Here is a 19,640-nt window from a genome sequence, read left to right on the forward strand (position 1 = left end):
GACTGAGGATCCAATGCAAAACATGGCAGCTACAGTTGATAACACTACACAGCACAATTGAAGTGTCCCAAGAGAGTAGAACTCAAAATTTTCACCAAAATAAATAAGCAAATAAGTAAGTAAATAAATGAGGTGATGTATGTGTAGTCAACCAGATGGGGAGCCACTATATCATGAATACATATTACACCACCAGGATGTACACTTTATCCCACAATATTTTTTTCAACTTTGTTCAGGTAAAATTGACAAATAATATTGTAAGATACTTAAAGTGAACATCATAGTGATCTGAAACACATATACATTATTAAAAGAATAGAGGACTGGTGCACAAATTTGTGCATGAGTGGGGTCCAGCCAGCCCACCCCAATCGGGGCCGATAGGGCCGGCCGGGTGGAGGGGCCATGGGCAGTTGGCAGGTCGGCCCCGCCCCCCATCAAACTCCTGGTCAAACTCCCTATCAAACTCTCAGTCAAGGGGACAATTTTCATATTAGCCTTTTATTATATAGGATTACCCCATCTAGCCAATAAAGCAGCCATCACTTCGCACATCTCTTTGTTTTTTAGTGGTGAGACATTCAAGTACCACTACCCTAGCCAATCCCAAACATACAACAGTGTTATCAACTATGGGCATCATATTTTACATTTGATGCTCAGACCTTATTCATCTCATAGCCAAGAGATTGTACCTTGTTATGAACCCTTCTCTATTTACTCCACCCATCACCCCCTGGCAACCACTTTTCTCCTCTTTGCTTCTGTGAGTTTTCTTTTTTAATATATATTACATATATAAAGAAGGATACAAGGCAGTATTTGTCTCTGGCTTATTTCACTTAAAATAATGCTTTCAAGGTTTATCACATTGTCACAAATGACAGAATTTCCTCCTTTCTCATGGCTAATATTCCAGTGTATATGCATACCACATCTTTTTATCCTTTCATCTATTGGTGGACACTTAGGTTGTGTCCATATCTTGACTGGTGAATGATTTATAAGGAATATAGAAGTTCAGATAATCTCTTTGAGATCGTGATTTAATATTCTTTGGGTAAATCCCCCGAAATGGGATTGACTGCTGGATCGTAGGGTAGTTGTATTTTTCATTTTTTGAGGAACCCCCATATTGTTGTCCATAGTGGCTGCATCAATTTATATGGTCTCCCTTTTCTCCACATCCTCACCAACATTTATCATTTATCTTGTCTTTTTGCTGCTGTTCCTAAAGAATGTGTGGTTCTCGTTCTCTCTCTCTCTCTCTCTCTCTCTCTCTCTCTCTCCCATAGGATTTGGCTGGATGAATAAAAGGATACACCTAGGTTGTATCAGATAAGGACTGAGCAACACTAACAATTGGCTTTGTCACACAATGTCACCCAGTATAGGAAAAGGAAAATGTAATCCAGGAGAACCAACTTTTGATTATAGCATCTGCCTGGTCTGATCTAAAATACCTTTTTTCATATTTGATCTAGGGGCTAGCTATTTTAGAATTACTATTACTTCACTTGGGAGAACTAATGCCCCTCATCTCTGATATCATGAACCATGCTTTTTACTGTTCTATGGTTCTTTGACTTCTTAGGGAACATTTAAGAATGCTAAATTACAGGATTTGATTTTAAATAATAATAAGTTTCATCCCCAAATTAAATAATACCTAATTAAAAGCAAGATTTGATTTGTTCAAGAAATATTTTCCTTATAACTTTTTCCATTTAGGGAACTACAAATTATATAAGATGAATAAAAAAAACAATGATCTCAGGCCTTTTACTAAAAGCATACTGATTTTCCAATTCCTTTAATTCCAAGATGGCTGGAAGTTTAGAAATTGAGCGAGTGCAAAAACCTGGGATACCTCTTTGAATAATACTAGTGCTTATAAAGAAGGGAGAAATCTAGTCACTTGGTTCTTCACTTGGTATTTAAAACTTAACTTCTGGGACTCATTTTTCAGAAAATGTGACGATTGGTCTCCCAGTTTCCCCACTGGAACCTGACAAGTGTATGGCCCCATGTACTGTCAGTGTCCTTTCTGGGTCTTTTTTCATCTTGTTTCTTTTTATTTTCTTAAAATATTTCAGCTACTTTTGGAGTAATACAGGCTCTATTAGCTGCATGCCTCCCTACCACTTTTATTCTGGGCACAAGTAAAGAGCTCTGCTAATGTTAGGGCCGTGGTAACTTGGTGAGTCATGGGAAACATCTGTTTTCTAGGTATGCAGTGTAAGACTCTGACTCTTAGATATGAGTACTCCTTAATCAGTCCCTGGAATCTGAGGTACTACTGAATATTCATCATCTTCAAAACCAACTGTAATTATCACCATTAGCAGCAGCAGCAGTAGCAATGGCAAAATTATCTTCTTTATTATCTTTATCAGAATTTTGCAGTTCTATTAACAAGAATTTTAGGGCTAAAAATTTTTTTAGTTCCAAACTCTTAGTTTATTTCCATCAAAAATAAAACTAACCTCCCCGAATAGCCAAAGCAATTCTGAGAAAAAACAAAGCTGGGATATGTCACACTTCCTGATTTCAAACTATACTAGAAAGCTATAGTAATCAATAAATGGTGTTGGGAAAACTGGATATCCACATACAGGAAAATGAAATTGGACCCTTGTGTTATGTCACTCACAAAAATTAACTTGAGCCTGGCTGGCGTGGCTCAGTAGTTGAGCGTCACCCTCAGTGGTTGAGCACAGAACCAGGAGGTCAGGGTTCAATTCCTTGCCAGAGCATATGCCTGGGTGGCAGGCTCGGTCCCCAGGGGAAGGGGACATGCAAAAGGCAGCTGATGGATGATTCTCTCTCATCATTGATGTTTCTATGTCTCTCTCCCTCTCCCTTCCTCTCTGAAATCAATAAAAATATTTTTTTAAAAATTAATTTGCAATGGATTACAGACTAAAACATAAGAACTGTAACCATATCTGGAAGAAAACATGGAGGAAAAGCTCCTTTACATTGTTCTTGGCAAGGATTTTTTTTTTTTTAGCTCTGACATCAAAAGCAAAAAATTGATAAGTGGGACTACATCAAACTAAAAAGCTTCTGCATGGCAAAAAAAAAAAAAAACAATTAACAAAATGGCAAGGCAACCTATGGAACAGGATAAAGTATTTGCAAATCATATACCTATCTGATATAGGGTTAATGTCCAAAATACATCAAAAACTCAAACACCTCAATAGGAAAAAAAGAACACAGACAATGCAATTTTAAAAAGGGAGAGAAACTGAATACATATTTTTACAAAAAAAAAAGATATACAAATGGTCAACAGATCTGTGAAAAAGTGCTCAACATCATTTACCATCAGATGAATACAAATCAAAACCATATGAGATATCATCTCACACCTGTTAGAATGGCTATCATTGTAAAAGCATTATGCTAAGAGGACAGAGAAAGACAAATACTGCATGGAATCATTTATATTTGGAATTTCATAGAAACAGAGTAGAGTGGTACTAGGGACTGGGGATGAGGAAAATGGGGAGATGTTCAAAGGATACAACTTCCAGTTTTAAGATGAGTAAGTACTGGGGATCTAATGTACAACATTATAAAAATACTAATATACTTGAAAGTTTTAAAGAGAGTAGAACTTAAATGTTTTCAAAACACATGCATTCACACACAATTAATTATACAACATGGTGGAAGTGTTAACTAGCACTATGGTGGTAATCGTTTTGCAATATGTAAATGTATCAAATCAACACATTATGCACTTTAAACTTACACGTTATGTGCAAATATGTCTCAATAAAACTTTAAAAAGGTGATATTAATCTGATCCATGGTTTTAGCTTACAAACTTTATCAGTTTGCTTCTTCTATTATTAACATTTATATTCAGAATGAGTTTTTAAATCGAATTGTAATTAAGAGAAATTTTTACTGAACTTATTTATTCAATCAGCAAATACTTACATGATGGCAGGTAATTAGATATTTGAGATACAATTAACAAATGGATAAAGATTTTAGTGGAGAAAACAGAGAATTAAAAAGCAAATAAAAATTAAGTAAATTGAAGTTTTAAGAAGGTAATATATGTTTTGGAAAAAGCAGGGCAGATTTAGGGGGATTAAGAGGAGGGATGTATTAGCTACAATGAAAACAGGTTGGTCAGGGTAGGCCTCATAAAAAAGGTAATATCTGAGCAAATGTTAAATGTATATTTTTAAATATTATTTTTATCACCAAATTTAGAACTTATTTGGTGGTAATTCTTAATTTTCTCCTACTATTGGGAACTTTCTGCTTACTAAACACCTAATCTATATATATAAAAGGCTAATATGCAAATTGTACCCTCAGGAGTTTGACAGGGAAACTGGGAGTTTGATCACTTGCTATGACATGTGCTAACCACCAATGGGAGGCGCAGAATGAAGGAAGGCCCTGGCCAGCCCTGATTGCCAGCCAGGCCTACGGACCCTACCCGTGAATGAATTTTGTACACCAGGCCTCTAGTTTTATATAAAGCAGTGTGTATGTCATTGACTTTAGAGAAAAACATACTATATAATTTTTAAAAAATTAAATAAGTATATAATTCTAAAAGATGAAGTAAGCTTATTGATCATCTTGGATTGATTTCATCGTATTAGCAAAAAGATTTTAATTAAATTTAGAAAAAAATCTTTAATTTTTTACTAAGCAAATGTGGATTCAATTGTATGAAATTATAGTAAATTTCACTAGAAATCTAATTTTTTTAGTAGGAACAAGGCAAAAAGTGATACAAATTATTAAAAAAAAAAAAACTAAATCCTTCATTTTTTCTCTCTTTGAAATTTATTTAAAACCATTCCCCCTCAGAAGTATTAATATTTGAATATTTTTGACTTATAATTCAAAATCAAAGCTATACCACATGGCATTTATTTTCATTCAATAGAATGTCCCATCTACTTCAAGAAGAGAACAGACCAAAATATTATAAATGTAAATATCCTTCTGTTTATAGCTAGATGAAATAGATACAGCTTTTTCTACATAACCATTCTGTGTTAAATTACCTAGTGTAAAAACCTGGCCAAGAACAGGTGCAATTTATTATAATCATAACACACACCATATAACATGTTCATTCCTAAGAAGAGATTTATAATTGTTAAAAATCAAAACATATCTTAAATGTGCGTTATGTAAAATACTTTTGTGATATTTCTTACAAAGAGCATTTTGTAGAGCGAAAAGTTAGCCCTTAATTTTTTTTTACATAAAGCTGAACTTTTATGCATTAGATTCTAGAAAGACCATAGATTCATTGTTCAAAGACCTCTCCTAAACTCTGATCTCAATCTTTATTGCCAAAAATGCACCCAAATTATCTTACTTTTCTCCATTAAAAACGTATTCCTCTCCTGTGTTCCCCATCTCCATCAGTGACATCACAGGACTTGTTCACTGTAGCAGAGGCATTTTCTATACTCCTCTTTCTCTCATCCCCAAAGTCTGATCATCAAAAAGTCCACTTAGGTCCATACCCTATCCCCTTCACAGTCTTGCCACAGAAAGCTTCTCGAAGGGCAGAACTCACATGGCTGCCCCCAGCTTCAAAGCTCGCTATTCCCCCTAAGGTAAACTAACCTTCTTTTCATGTTACAAACAGCTATTTCTCACTTGGCCCAACCTGTCCAGTCATTTCACTTATCACAGGAACACACATCCCTAGCACCTGCACTGGAGATGTTTCCTGAAAGCAAAAAAGCCCTGTTCTCTACATATTTGGGTCTTTGATTTCATTGTGTTCTCTGAGTAGAATACTCTTCCATTTTCACTCATTCATTGACCAGCAAAGATAAACACCTACTGAATACCTTCTCTGTGGCAGGCCAAGGCGTGTGCAGGGGATTGAATGGTGAACAAAATAGACGTGGTCCATGCACACACGGAGTCTGCACTCCTCTGCCTGCACATGCCACCTTCCCTCTAGATTCAGCTTTCTTAACCTCATACTCCCCCCTGCTATCAGTCCCGATGGAGGTAGTTGCACTGGCTTCTGGAAGACTTGGCCTCTGTGCATGCCTTGGCTGTGGTATTGATGTCATATTTTCTGTTTTTAAATGTCAATGTTCCTCACTAGACTCTGAGCTGCTTATAGTAAGGAGCAGGTCTTTTCATTAATAGACTTCCCTTTAATGCCATTAACAGACTTCCCTTTAATGCCATTAACAGACTTCCCTTTAATGCCCAGTGTAGGCTATCAAAGCAACTTGAAGGGGACTTAATCCAAGATTTAGGCATCATGCCAGAAATTCTAAAAAGGACCACAGAAAGTTAGAGTGTGAGTATATTCTTTCTGTTTAGGCTTTCCAATGTTTATAAGAGTTTTAAAAGCCCATTAGAAATGTATTCTTCCATAATTTACCTGACACACTATTAATTTTCTATGTTTTAGAAGTATTACTTAATCCCTAAAGATGATCACATTTTCATAAATATATATATGTTCAATTCTCATCTTTAAAACCCTTATTGTACACCATAACTAATGACTTAAACTGTATCTTTGTATTCGATTTCTCTTGACATAGAAATCGCTCTTTCCTTGAAAATTTCTGGAAATAATGAGAGATTTTCTTTTCCCATTTGAGATGATGCTAATGCATTATCGCCTGAGAAAGGAACATATGCTCCTATTCCTAATGCCATGGCTACCTTACGACTATTTCTATGCAGAATTATTTCTCCATGGTCTTGAGATATACAGTTCCCAATACAACCTGGTGTAGTATTCTCATATTGATTCATTCTGGAGAAATAAATTGTATAGAATAGTTTATAAGAGACTCCTTCCTTCCTTTGATAACTGGAATGACGACAACAACTTTCCCATCTGTATTTGACAATAGCAACTCATGAATCCTGCATTGACTTTTTCAGTGGCAATGGGGACACTAAAGATAACTGGATTGTAATTACATGAATAGGAATGGCTCTAAGTTCATAAGCTGGAAGAAATATAGATGCTCCTAATGAAAACCAGGCTATCAGGCGAGCAATATTTTAATTTAAAAAAATGAAACACCGTTCTGAGACTGGGATTATATTTCTTTAAACTGCATAGCTAAATGCCATCACCAAGGACCTAGTGAAAGGAGAAAACAACGATGCTAATGCTCAGAGCACAAAATGTTTTCTACCTGGTTGTTGATGTTGGTCTATCTATGAAGGGCTTATCAAGCCATTGCACTGGGAGCTTCTGGTCCAACATGGCAGTGTGGGAAGAGGCTGAACTCACCTCCTTTTCCAGGAACACGTCACATTTACACCTACAGCCAGAGCGATTCCCCCTGACAAAGAACTGAGAGCTGACCGAACAGCTTCTGCACAACCAACAAGAGAGAGACTACACAGGCACATGTAGGAGAGCCAGCGACACCACACTGTGGACACCCCAGCCAACACACTGCCCTGCACTCCAGAGGGGTCCTGGGAGGTCACACACAGACTTGCCTGCCCTGGGGCACAGCAGGAAGGAAACAAAACAGTGGTTTAAAGGACACCTAGGCTAGACAGGAAGGAGATCCATTTACAAATCCTAGAGCATCTGTCAAGTGGGAGGGGAGCTGCTGGAACGCTCTCTGGCTCTCCGTGGTTGGAAGCACCAGGCTGCCATTTGTGACCCTTCCATTCCCCCTTGATCGCAAGGGCAGGAGCTTGATCCAGGTGCTCTGCCTGCAGGCCCATGCCATCCCAGTGTCCTCAGGGCCCCCAAATATATGCTGCTTATCCCCGGGTCTCCCGGCAGCCTGCTCCAGCTCCATGTTCCAGGGCCCTGAGAAGGCTGCCCCAGGACTCCTCAGCTTCATACCACCCTAACTACCGCCACCCTCCAAGGTCTGGCTTGTCCTGGGTCTCCCTGTGGCTTGCTCTTGTTCTAGCTTCCAGCAGGAGCAACTTGTGTCAGGGACTCTCCTCGGCTTACAGCTGCGCTAACTACAGCTTAATAGGTTAGTTAGCTTATTGTTAATAGTGGTGTGGGTATAGTAATTCTAAAGCAAGATTGTGTGTATTGTAGAATTGATCAAAGGGGTAAATATATTAATTTTGTTGGGATCCAGCCTTCTCAGAGTGAGAGAAAGGAGTTACAAATATAAATTTGTGAAAGGCAAGAATGATATGAAATGGATATTTCCCCCAGGCTGTCCACTAAAAGGACATGAGTTATGACACCTCAGTGGCAAGAGCACACCCAGCTTCCAGATCTTAGGTTCTAATATCACAGCCCACAGAAAAGAGCCAGGGGTCCTTAGAAAAATGGCTGTAAGAATAACCGTGGGCCATCTTGCGCACAAGTCGAATGACAGCACAGTAGCCAGTTTGAACAGGCTCCTGCTGACCAAATCTGGGACACTCTGAACATAAAAATAAACAATGATAGTAATGGATTATAACCCATTGAATAAAATGAAAATCCATGGATCCATACTGACAGAGGGAAATAATAAGAGAGAAGGAAAGACCTTTTCAGTAAAATGTTAATTAATAAATGCAGAAGGAATAACAGAGTTAAAATATTATTATTTGGAAATCATTATAGTAATTTGATTCAGATAAGAGTCATCAATTACTCTAAGAAACAGAATGTTTACCTGGTTTCAAAAATTCTCCCCATAGTTTAGTTATTAATTACAAGGCATGGGCGGAGGCAGGGAGTGTAAACCCGGAGGACATGTTCAGGACTTGTTCAGCTCAAATATGAGAACAAATGAAAATTGACTACCATTTGATAGAAACAACGAGAAGAATACATTACTTCTGGGGTATTCCTACCCCTCCCCCCAAGCATAACCTGAATCTGATGAAATATCAGATGAACCCAAATCCTGGGACATTCTGCAAAGCAACTGGCCCCCTCTCTTCAAAATGTCAATGTGAAGGACAACGAAAGATGGGTGAAGACTGATCCAGAAGAAGGAAGGCTGGAGAGAAATGACAACTGAAACGCAACAGTGATCTCAGATCCTGAAAGATTCTCACTACTGAGCACATGTAGGACAATGGGTGACATCTGAATAAAGTCTGGGTTCAGTAACAGTTCTTTATCAATGTTAATTTCCTGATTTTTGACACATTTATATGGTGGCTAGATAAGAGAATGCCCTTGATTTTAAGAAATATACACTGAAGTATTTAGAGGCTAAGAAAAAGAAAACTATTACACTGTGGTTTGACTTAGGCAAACAAAGTAATTTATAGACAAAGAATCAAGTAAGAGTTTTTTAAAATGTATACATACCTACCTGCGGCTCTACTACAACTTCATGTGTAATTATTTAGAGAAAAAAAAAATCAAGTTTAATGTACCTTTTTCAACTCCTTGTTTGAAATTTTCTCTGCATCGTTACCATGTCTGAAAAATAAATTGACCCAGTTTATAACATTACTAAAATGTAATTTGAAAAATCCTAATCAAAATGTCAATTTTCTTTACCCTGGAACTGGTTTTGTTTTCTCTTTCGTCTCATCTGTTTCATGTTCATTAACACATTCTGCAAAACATTAAATAAAAGAAAAATAATTTAAATGAAAGTTTATCAGTGTGTGTGTGTGTGTGTGTGTGTGTGTGTGTGTGTGTGTGTGTGTGATGGAAGCATTACTAGAAGCTGAAAAGAAACAAATTCACCTGTACTGACATAATATTCATCTTAATAATGTATTTTATAAACACAAATATCCCCCAAGATTTTTCACTACATCAGAGCAGTTTATCAGAGGCAGAAATAATTACAGTAAAATGAGATGCCATTTCCAAATAGAATGTAGGAATTAAAAATTCTCAATCTAGCCTGGGCCAGCCTGGCTCAGTGGTTGAGCATTGACCTATGAACCAGGAGGTCACAGTTCGATTCCCATTCAGGGCACATGCCTGGGTTATGGGCTCAGTCCCTAGTGTGGGGCATGCAGGAGGCAGCCGATCAATGATTCCCTGTCATCATTGATATCTCTCTCTCTCTCTCTCCCTCTCTCTCTCTCTCCCTTCCTCTCTGAAATCAATAAAAATGTATTTTTTAAAAATTCTCAATATTATGCCAAAAAATATTTTCAGTACAAAAGAGTAACCTGGAGGTCTGCTGGTAAAGACATGAGAGAGAGTTCCACCAGACTGGCTGAAGAATGGAAAGGGCCTTCTTCCTCTTTTGCTGGAGACTGTAAACGCAGTCACTAATTTAAGGTACATATTAAGGTAATGCAATTCCCTTGTGTAAATATTGGGAAATATAGAAAGAGAAAGGTTAAATTCATATCATGAGTGTATGGACAGTTAATTAAACATATAACCCAGAATTCTCACATTTATGCCTATTGCCCATATGACTAGACCCCCTGTGGCCATCTCTACATGTGATACCTTCCATCTCCAGCCCATGATTGATTGATCCATTGCAAGTAGCCATCTGAGTGGCCTTGACCTGTGCTTCAGCACTGATGATCTGCTGTACCACAGCCTCCACGATGGGCATCACCATGGCAGCAGTGGAAGTGTTGCTAAGCCACATAGATAAGAAGGCAGTGCTGCTCATGAAGCCCAGTGTCAGCCTGAAATGAGAAGAGAGGACTTTGAGTATGAGCTGGGCTCCTAGCTTAACCAACTGCATTGTTTAACTGTAAAGGATGCTGTTTATGAGTTGGGAATTCATTTGTTCAAAACATTGATGGTTAGGTTTCCTCCCAGACAACGAACTCTGAGGACAGTCATAGCCAGTAGAAATCAAAATGGCAGGGGTAAGAGGGGAGTTCTTATAGGTTTTGTCTCCCAGGAAACCATAAAAGTCTTGTCTCCCAAAGCAGAATAATGACTAAATGTATAACCAGCCTGCAAATTGTTAGATGATATGACAGTTTCTAATATTATGCGAATATTTGAATGCACTTTCCTTCAAATCCTATAAAGACAAGATGCAATCAACTTTTGAATTTGGAATCCCTTATTTTTTCTTTGATCTTTTGGTCATATCTCTGTAGGAGAGGATGTTGCCAAGAAGGCATAAGGGCAAGGAGAGAGATTAATTTTTATAAACCTGCCTTTTACTTTTTCACTACTTGGGTTTAGTATGTGGTGGGTGGAGGTAATGGTTAAAAAGCAATATCTAAATTGAGGCTTCAGAATTTTCTGTAGATTCTATTATTACTCATGCTCATCTGAATCTGACATTCCTGCCTGTTTCAAGAACTGGATATATTACATTGTCTTCTCTTATGAGTAGTTTTTCTCCCTTAATAATAACATACCTAAAACTATAGGATTTGAAACCATGTCTATAAGCTTTCAAAATCACACTTGGATTAAAACATGATCTCTTTTGAGTAGAAGGTCCCAGAAAATCATTCAGAAGCACAGCTTTCCATATAAAGCCACTTATTAAATTCTCTGACTCCCTTTCAAAATAGATCTACAAGCCCAGCTGGCATGGCTCAGTGGTTGAGCGTCGACCTATGAATCAGGAGGTCACAGTTCGATTCCTGGTTGGGGCATAAGCCTGGGTTGCAGACTGGGTCCCAAGTGTTGGGTATGCAGGAGGCATCTGATTGATGAATCTCTCTCATCATTGATGTTTCTGTCTCTCTCTCCCTCTCCATTTCTCTCTAAAATCAATAAAAATATATTTTTAAAAATAGATGTACAAGAAAAATTTTACACTATAAGTTTCAACTTCAGATAAGGTGAATATTTTATATGTGTCAAACAAAACAAAAGAAAACATATTATAAATCGGCTTAAACAAGAAATTATCTCTCTATATAAAAGCCTAAAATGCAAATTGTCCCCATGGGAGTTTAACTGGGAGACCAATGGCTCGCTATAATGTGCGCTGACCACCAGGGGGTGGCACAGAACGAAGGAAGATCCTGGCTGGCAGATGGCAGCCAGCAGCCAGGGAAGGAAGGCCCCGGCCAGCAGCCAGAAGGTCCCAATCAGCCCTGATTGCTGGCCAGGCCTAGGGACCCTACCCATGCACAAATTTCATGCACCTAGCCTCTAGTTCTTAATAAAAGAGGAATGGGGGGGCGGTTAATGGTGATGGAAGGAGACTTGATTTGGGGTGGTGAACACACAATACAAAATACAGATGATGTGTTATAGAATTGTACATCTGAAAAATATAGTATTTTATTCACCAATTTCATTCCAATAAATTCAACAAAAAAGAAAATAAAACTAGAAATGCTCTTTTAAGGTAATGCATTGGCAAGACACAAAATCTTCCAATAAAAAAGGCTGGGATCAGATAAGGTTTCTGTTTGATAAAAATGCCTTAAATTGAAAAGCCATTTACTGGCATAATGGATAGTGCTCCACTGTGCAGTAAAGGGACACATTTCTATAGCACCCAAGAAGCCTGGAACACTGTTTCACTCTTAAAGAAGTGAAACGCCCGTAATACATATATGTTATACAATTTTTAAGTAAATTTTTTTTAAATTTGTCTCATCTGAGTTATTTGTTTTTGTATTTAACAAAACAGTTTGCTCCATCAATGATGAACATAGATGTGGTTATACCCTAGAATGAATTATGCAACAGAATTCAATACAATTTTCTCATTTTCAAAGAAAGATGAGGGAAGAACCACCTAAGGCTTTAAAGCATAACTCCATTATGCAAATGATATTGACACTGGAAAGTTAATTTGGCTTACATCTACATTCTTAAGAGCTGAAATTAAAACTAAAATAGCCAGTTAATTTAATGGGGGAAATTCATTTCAGTTGAGAAAACCAGTCAAATGAGTGATTTCACATGCTATAAATAAAGTTTTGCCTCCCACATGCACCCCGACAGGGAGCGGAGAGTGAACCCACAACCTAGGTATGTGGCCTTGACTGGAATCGAACCCACAACCCTTAGGTGCATGGACCAATACTCTAACCAATACCAGCCAGAGCTAGAGGAAGTTTCTTAATTGTTTATTTCACTTTGCAACAGTTCATTTAAAAACAAAAATGTTGCCCTGGCCAGTTTTGCTTAATGGATAGAGCGTTGAAGGGTCCAGGTTCAATTCTGGTCAAGGGCACGTACCTCAGTTGCAGGCTCCTAATCAATGTGTTTCTCTCACATAAATATTTCTCTGTCTTTCCCTCTCATTTCCACTCTCTCTAAAATCAATGGAAAAATATCCTCGGGTGAGGATTAAAACAAACAAACAAACAAATAAATAAATAAACAAGGAAAATGTCCACCTTGGAATTTTTTGGCACGTATTTGTATTTTGTCAGTAATGTCATTGTCTTTGGTTCCTAAAATCCTCCCTGTGATTAATGATGCTCTTGTACAAGTCTTGAATGTGTAATCAGCCAAATAAACAAGATAGTATGAAATCTACTCTGAAGTCTATCAATCTTGCATGTTGAAGTTCAAGGCTTCTCTCACCTTTGATTCTTATGGTGCATAAAAGGTAATGGAGTTGTGTGCAATCTCCCTGTAACTAGACCTTCATTGAAAAGAAAGTGGTTCTTTTTCTCCTACAACTCAAGTATACTTTATATCACTTTCATATTTTCAGAGAAAATAAAGTCATGAAGTATACTGCAAAACAAATGATTGCCTGGGTATGCATTACTTTTTTGGTTATTTGCTCTGCACAAAAATGAACGTAAACCTGGAACAGTAAATGGAGAGCTTACCATGCTGGGTTCACACCCACCATCAGCACCATTTTCAGAGCAATCCTTTTGTGCAAATTCCATTTTTCTATTGATGTTGCTAAACAGATGACTCCAATTAGCAGTAGGTGAAAATCTTTGAAATAAGCAGATGCCACCTGAAATTATAATTAAATCCATGGTTATTTAGGTTGGTGGGGGGAAATAACATTACACAGAAAAGGCATTATTTCATTGCTCTTAACTTTGACTTTCAGCTACATAATATTTCTATTTTGTTGAGAGAAATGCATATGTGTTTGACTACAACTTTAAGTATGTTTTATATTCTTACCCAGAAATAGTAGTTTTAAGAGAAAATATTCGGGGGGGGGGGGGGAGAACTCAGGATTCTGGGTTTTAAAGCAGCTGAATAACATCAGGCAAAGGCTTTCTATGCCTTAATTTCTCCATCTGTAAACTGGGGTTAATTGGGTTATGCTCCTACCATAGAATGTCAATGCCTGTAATTTGGGAAAGTCCTAAGTTGAGCTTTTAACTCACCAATATCTTTATTACCATTTGTATTTTAAATGGTTTTACCTTCAAAATTATTTCTTATAAAATAAATAACCTTGAATGGCGTCAACATTTTAAGCCATTTTTAGCTAACACCATTCAGATTTAGTAAAGTGTACAGACAATTGGGGCAACCATTTGCAGCAGTGTTTAGCAAAGAATGAATGCTCTGAAGTATGTCAGATACATAATATTTTTCTCAAAAAAAAAATATTTTGTGTCAAATAAGATTAGAAACCAGAATTTTGAAATACTAGAACATTCTTTCCTGTAGACCTCCTAAAAACCTTTAAATAATAATGTATATTGTCACTCTCAAAAAGTGGGATTCCATATGTAACATATTTTTCAAACTTATAGAACCATAGAAACCTTATTTCTACATTTTTAGGTGGAGTATTTCATGGGACTGATATTCAAGAAATGCTTAGCTAAACTGGATCACAAGGCTGTACTGAAAGAAAAAAATTATAAGGGCAATTATCCCTTTCTAAAAAAATCAAACAATATTTAGTAAAGAATGGAAGAGTTGGAACAAAACTATTACATTATGAAATCATATAGAAATAGGACAATCAATTATCATGATGATTTTGTTATTTTATTTATTTATTTTTTATATTAGAGATATAAATATTTATTTTTTATTTTTTAAAATCTTTATTGTTGACAATATTACAGATTTCCCCCCTTTTCACCTCCATTGTCCCCCTCCACACAGTTCCCACCCCACCCCAAGCTTTCATCATCCTATTGTCTGTGTTCATAGGTAATGCATATGTACATATAAATATTTTGGTTAATCTCTTCTAGCCCTCCCCTCCCCTGTCCGTCTGAAATTCTTCAGTTTGTTCCATGTTTCCATGCTTCTGCTTCTATTATATTCATCACTTTATTTTGTTCATTAGATTCCTTATTCATTTGTTTTGATTTTTAAATTCAATTGCTGACAGATTTATTGTCATTTTATTGTTCATATTTCTTCTTCTTCTTCTTCTTCTTCTTCTTCTTCTTCTTCTTCATCATCATCATCGTCTTCTCCCCCCCTCTCCCTCTTCTTCTTTCTTCCTCTTCTTGAAGAAGGCCATTCAACATTTCATGCATTACTAATTTGATGGTGATAAATTCCTTTACCTCTTTCTTGTCTGTGAAGCTCTTTATCTTATCCTCAATTCTAAATGATAGATTTTCTGGGTAGAGTAATCTTGGTTGTAGGTCTTTGCCATTCATCATTTTGAATATTTCTTGCCACTCTCTTCTGGCCTGCAAAGTTTCTGTTGAGAAATCAGTTGACAGCTGTATGGGTGATCCCTTGTAGGTAACTAACTGCTATTCTCTTGCTGCTTTTAAGATTCTTTAATCTTTAGCATTTTAATTATGATGTGAGCCTCTTTGGATTCATGTTGTTTGGGTATTTCTGTACTTCCTGGTCTTGTTAATCTATTTCTTTCAACAGGTAGGGGATGTTTTCTGTCATTATATCTTCAAATAGATTGTCAATATCTTGCTCTCTCTCTCTTCTCCTTCTGGTACCCTCAGGATGTGAATGTTGGTACCCTTGAAGTTTCCCCAGAAGCTCAATGCATTATATTCATATTTTTGGATTCACACTTCTTTTTGTTCTTCTGGTGTTTTTTGTTTCCTTATATTCCAAATCGCTGATTTGATTCTCAGTGTCTTCTACTCTGCTGTAATTCCCTGTAAATTATTCTTCATTTCTGACTGGTGCTTTTTCATGTTTTTGATGTTCTCACTAAGACCCTTGAAATTATCATTAAGTCCCTTGAAGCTCTCATTAAGTTCCTTGAGAAACCTTATAACCATTGTTTTGAACTCTGTATCTAGTAGTTTGCTTGCTTCCATTTCATTTAGTTATTTTTCTGGAAATTTCTTCTGTCCTTTCATTTGTGACATGTGTCTTTGTCTCCACATTTGGCTGCTCCCCTGTGTTCATTTCTATGTAGTAGGTAGAGCTGCTATGTATCCTGGAATTGGTAGAATGGCCTTGTATAGTAGATGTCATATAGGGCCAAGGGCTCACTCTCCCCAGCCACCTGAGCTGGGCTCTCTAAGTGTGCCCCTGTGTGGACTGTGTGCACTGTCTTATTGTAGTTAAGCCTTGATTGCTGTTGGGTCACTGGGAGGAATTGACCCCCAGGCTAACTGGCTGTGAAGATCAGCTGCAACTACAGTGGAAGAGCTGCTGTACAGGAGACACCTCTATGGGGCATGACTTGTTTCAGTGGGGCTTTGGTACTCACGGAATCTGTCCCTGGAGTGTGTCACATGTAGATGTGTAGAGTTGTAATATGGTGTTTTATGAAGCTGTCCACCAGAAGCTGTCAAAGGCTCAGGGGCCTTCTGTGAGGTGCAAAGTCAGCGGCTGCCTGTGCCCTGCCTGGGGCTACCCATCACAAGCTACAGAGTGATCTGCAGATGGCTGCTACTTGTATTGGGCTTGGAGGTGCCCAGAAGAGGCCAAACTGTAAACCAAGGCAGGCTGTTGCTATTGCCTGGCCTGAGGCAGCTTATCAAGTCTGTATGGGGCATGCTGTGAGCAGCTGCTGCTTGTTTGAGAGATTTTAGGAAAGTCTGAAGCCAGAGCCAACACAACCATTCATATGAAAAAGCTGCTGCAAACAGCTTGCATGGGGCTGCAAATTGGGTGGGGCGGGGTCTCAGGGAATCACTTAGACCAGTGGTCAGCAAACTGAGGCTCACAAGCCACATGTGGCTCTTTGGACCCTTGAGTGTGGCCACGAAGTTTTAATTGCACTGTACGTGTGCGCCTGCATGTGGTATTTTGTGGAAGAGCCACACTCAAGGGGCCGCAGTTTGCCGATCACTGATCTAGACCAGTGGTTCTCAACCTTGGCTGCACATTAAAATCACCTGGGAATCTTTTTGAAATCCTGATTTCTGGGCCTCATCCTCTGGAAATTCTGTTTCTTTGTTATGGGGTGGGGCCACAACATTAGTAACAAAGAAACAGAATTTCTGGAGGATGAGGCCCAGAAATCAGGATTTTAAAAATATTCCCAGGTGATTCTAATGTGCAGCCAAGGTTGAAAACCATTGACCTAGACAGATGGAACAGTGTGAGCCAGGTTGCTAGAGACTCAGATATGGCACCTTGCCAGTCAGCTCTGTGGTGAGGGAGATTTCAGCATAGGAACAATGACCTCTGCAAGCACTTTTATCTGGGAGATAGCTGACCCAGAGTTCTTGCCCTGAGGTCAGACAATTTATTTCCTCTCCCTATGTCCCTGGATCCTTTCAAGCTGCTACCATAGTGCTGGAGCTCAGAGAAAGCAAGTCTGAGTAAGTCAGTGTGCTGGCCCTTTAAGAGGAACTGCCTGGGTCTCTGGCTGCCACCAATGTCACTCAGCCACAATCCCCTCAGGTTTTTGTAACACAAAGTTATGGGGACTTCTCTTCCCAGCACTGGAACCCTGGGCTGAGGGGTCTGGTGTGAGGCTGGGAGCCCTTGCTCTTCACAATAGGCCTCCTTAGCCAAGATATCCTTCTCATTTAAAAATGCCACACATGGGTGTCAGACCAGCCCATTCCGTGCCCCCACCCCTCCTTCCAGTCTCAATGTGCTTTCTTCTTTACTTCTCTAGTCATAAGACTTCCATTCAGACAGGTTTCAGGTGGTTCTGAATGATGGTTGTGCTGTATTTTAGTTGTAATTTTGATGTGCTTGTGGGAGGATGCGAGTACCATGTTTACCTATGCCACCATCTTGATTCCTCTTTATTTTCCTATTTTAAACTGCATCTGCATTTTTAATATAGCTTACTAAGCTTAGCTTGGTTTTTTTAAAATGTAAAAATTACCCTTTTAGGGATCCTTTCCCCCTCCCTATGTGGAGTCTGTACTTGTTCTTTTTTTTTTTTTTTAAATATATTTTATTGATTTTTTACAGAGAGGAAGGGAGAGAGATAGAGAGTTAGAAACATCGATGAGAGAGAAACATCGATCAGCCGCCTCCTGCACATCCCCCACTGGGGATGTGCCCGCAACCCAGGTACATGCCCTTGACTGGAATCGAACCTGGGACCTTTCAGTCCGCAGGCCGACGCTCTATCCACTGAGCCAAACCGGTTTTGGCTGTACTTGTTCTTTAATAAATTTCCATCTTTGCTATACTAAAAAATAAATAAATAAAAAATTTAAAAAATTACCCTTTTATAGAAGTGGACATCTTCATGTTTCACAAAAAAAAATTATTGCATCATGCTTTTCAAAGTTTATATTTATCTCTTTATGGTTTTTAGTGATTGTATAACGTAAAGTAAATAATTCTATCAATTTTCTTATTATTTATTAATTACTCTAACATTGAATAAGCATCTACCATGCACCAAAACCGTTATGTGAGCAGGGGATATAGGTATAAATGGATGACAGTTTTTCTTCTTCTCACCTCTTCAATGCTCAAATATCAAACTCTCCTAAATAAATCTCACTATTTTATATTATTGCAGAACCCTGTTTGTTTTCTTCTTAGCACACTACACTTGTGCAAATACTGCTTGTTTACCTGTTTGTTACATGTCTTCTCTATTGTACTACACATTCTGTTTTGCTAGCCATTGTGTAATTGGCACCTAGCACAGTCCTGCTATGGAATAGGAGCTTAGTAAATAGTATTGAATAAATGAGAAAGAGAGAAAGAAAATCAAGGAATAAGCTGTGGTTACTGAGCTCCTAAATTCCAATTACCTACACTCTGTTCCCAAAAAGCTATTCTCCTAACTCCCTCCCTCAACCCTTTGTCTTGGTATAAGTATTCTTTCAATTTAGTAATCTACTAGTACTTCCAGATTTATGAACCATTTTCTTCTCCCTGGTCCTAAACTTGCCTTTCTGAATTTTTCTTCTTGGCCTTCTTAGGAAATTACTCTTCTTCTGCCCTTTTCTTAAATGATGATATTATGTCTGCAATCTTCTTGTTTTATACACCTAATGGTTGAATCTTATGATTTCAATTTATATCTCTATGTGATTAAAATAATGTCTGGCAGAGAATAGGCATTCAATACATATTTATTGAATGAATTGTGAAGACTCTAAAATTTTTATATCCAGATAGATAAGTCTGAGTTCCAGGCTGGTATATCCAACATTTCCATTTGAATTTCCCACAAATATCTAAAAACTCAACATTCCTCTTTTTGTGGTGCTTGAAACTTTCATCTATTAAGTTCCTCAAGTCAGAAACCTGAGGGCCAGCTATGATTCCCTTCTCACTTTCAATATGTGTGTATTAGTCACCAAATTCTGTTATTTCTGCTTCCTTCAAATCTTTTAAATTTGTCAGCTTTTCTCTCTTTGCACACTACTGTCTTCATTAAGCTCCTCACCATTTCTTACTTGGTTTCTGCTTAATCTTTCCTTGTCTCATTCACTCATTGCCATTGTCACAGTCA

The 19,640-nt window shown here is 37.9% G+C and overlaps 1 protein-coding gene across 1 annotated transcript in view; it reads right to left on the reverse strand.

Moving 5' to 3' along the window:
* SLC13A1 (solute carrier family 13 member 1) overlaps positions 1-19,640 on the reverse strand; it is an 85,053-nt gene that overhangs the window by 42,015 nt on the left and 23,398 nt on the right. The window contains exons 3-6 of the mRNA XM_059711684.1: positions 13,669-13,805; positions 10,394-10,581; positions 9,476-9,533; positions 9,349-9,394 (exon numbers count right to left, since the gene is read on the reverse strand). Of these exons, the coding sequence (XP_059567667.1) occupies positions 9,349-9,394; positions 9,476-9,533; positions 10,394-10,581; positions 13,669-13,805 (429 nt within the window). The remainder of the gene's footprint in view (positions 1-9,348; positions 9,395-9,475; positions 9,534-10,393; positions 10,582-13,668; positions 13,806-19,640) is intronic.

This window comes from Myotis daubentonii, chromosome 10, assembly GCF_963259705.1.
Source record: "Myotis daubentonii chromosome 10, mMyoDau2.1, whole genome shotgun sequence".
NCBI classification, from domain to species: Eukaryota; Metazoa; Chordata; class Mammalia; order Chiroptera; family Vespertilionidae; genus Myotis; species Myotis daubentonii.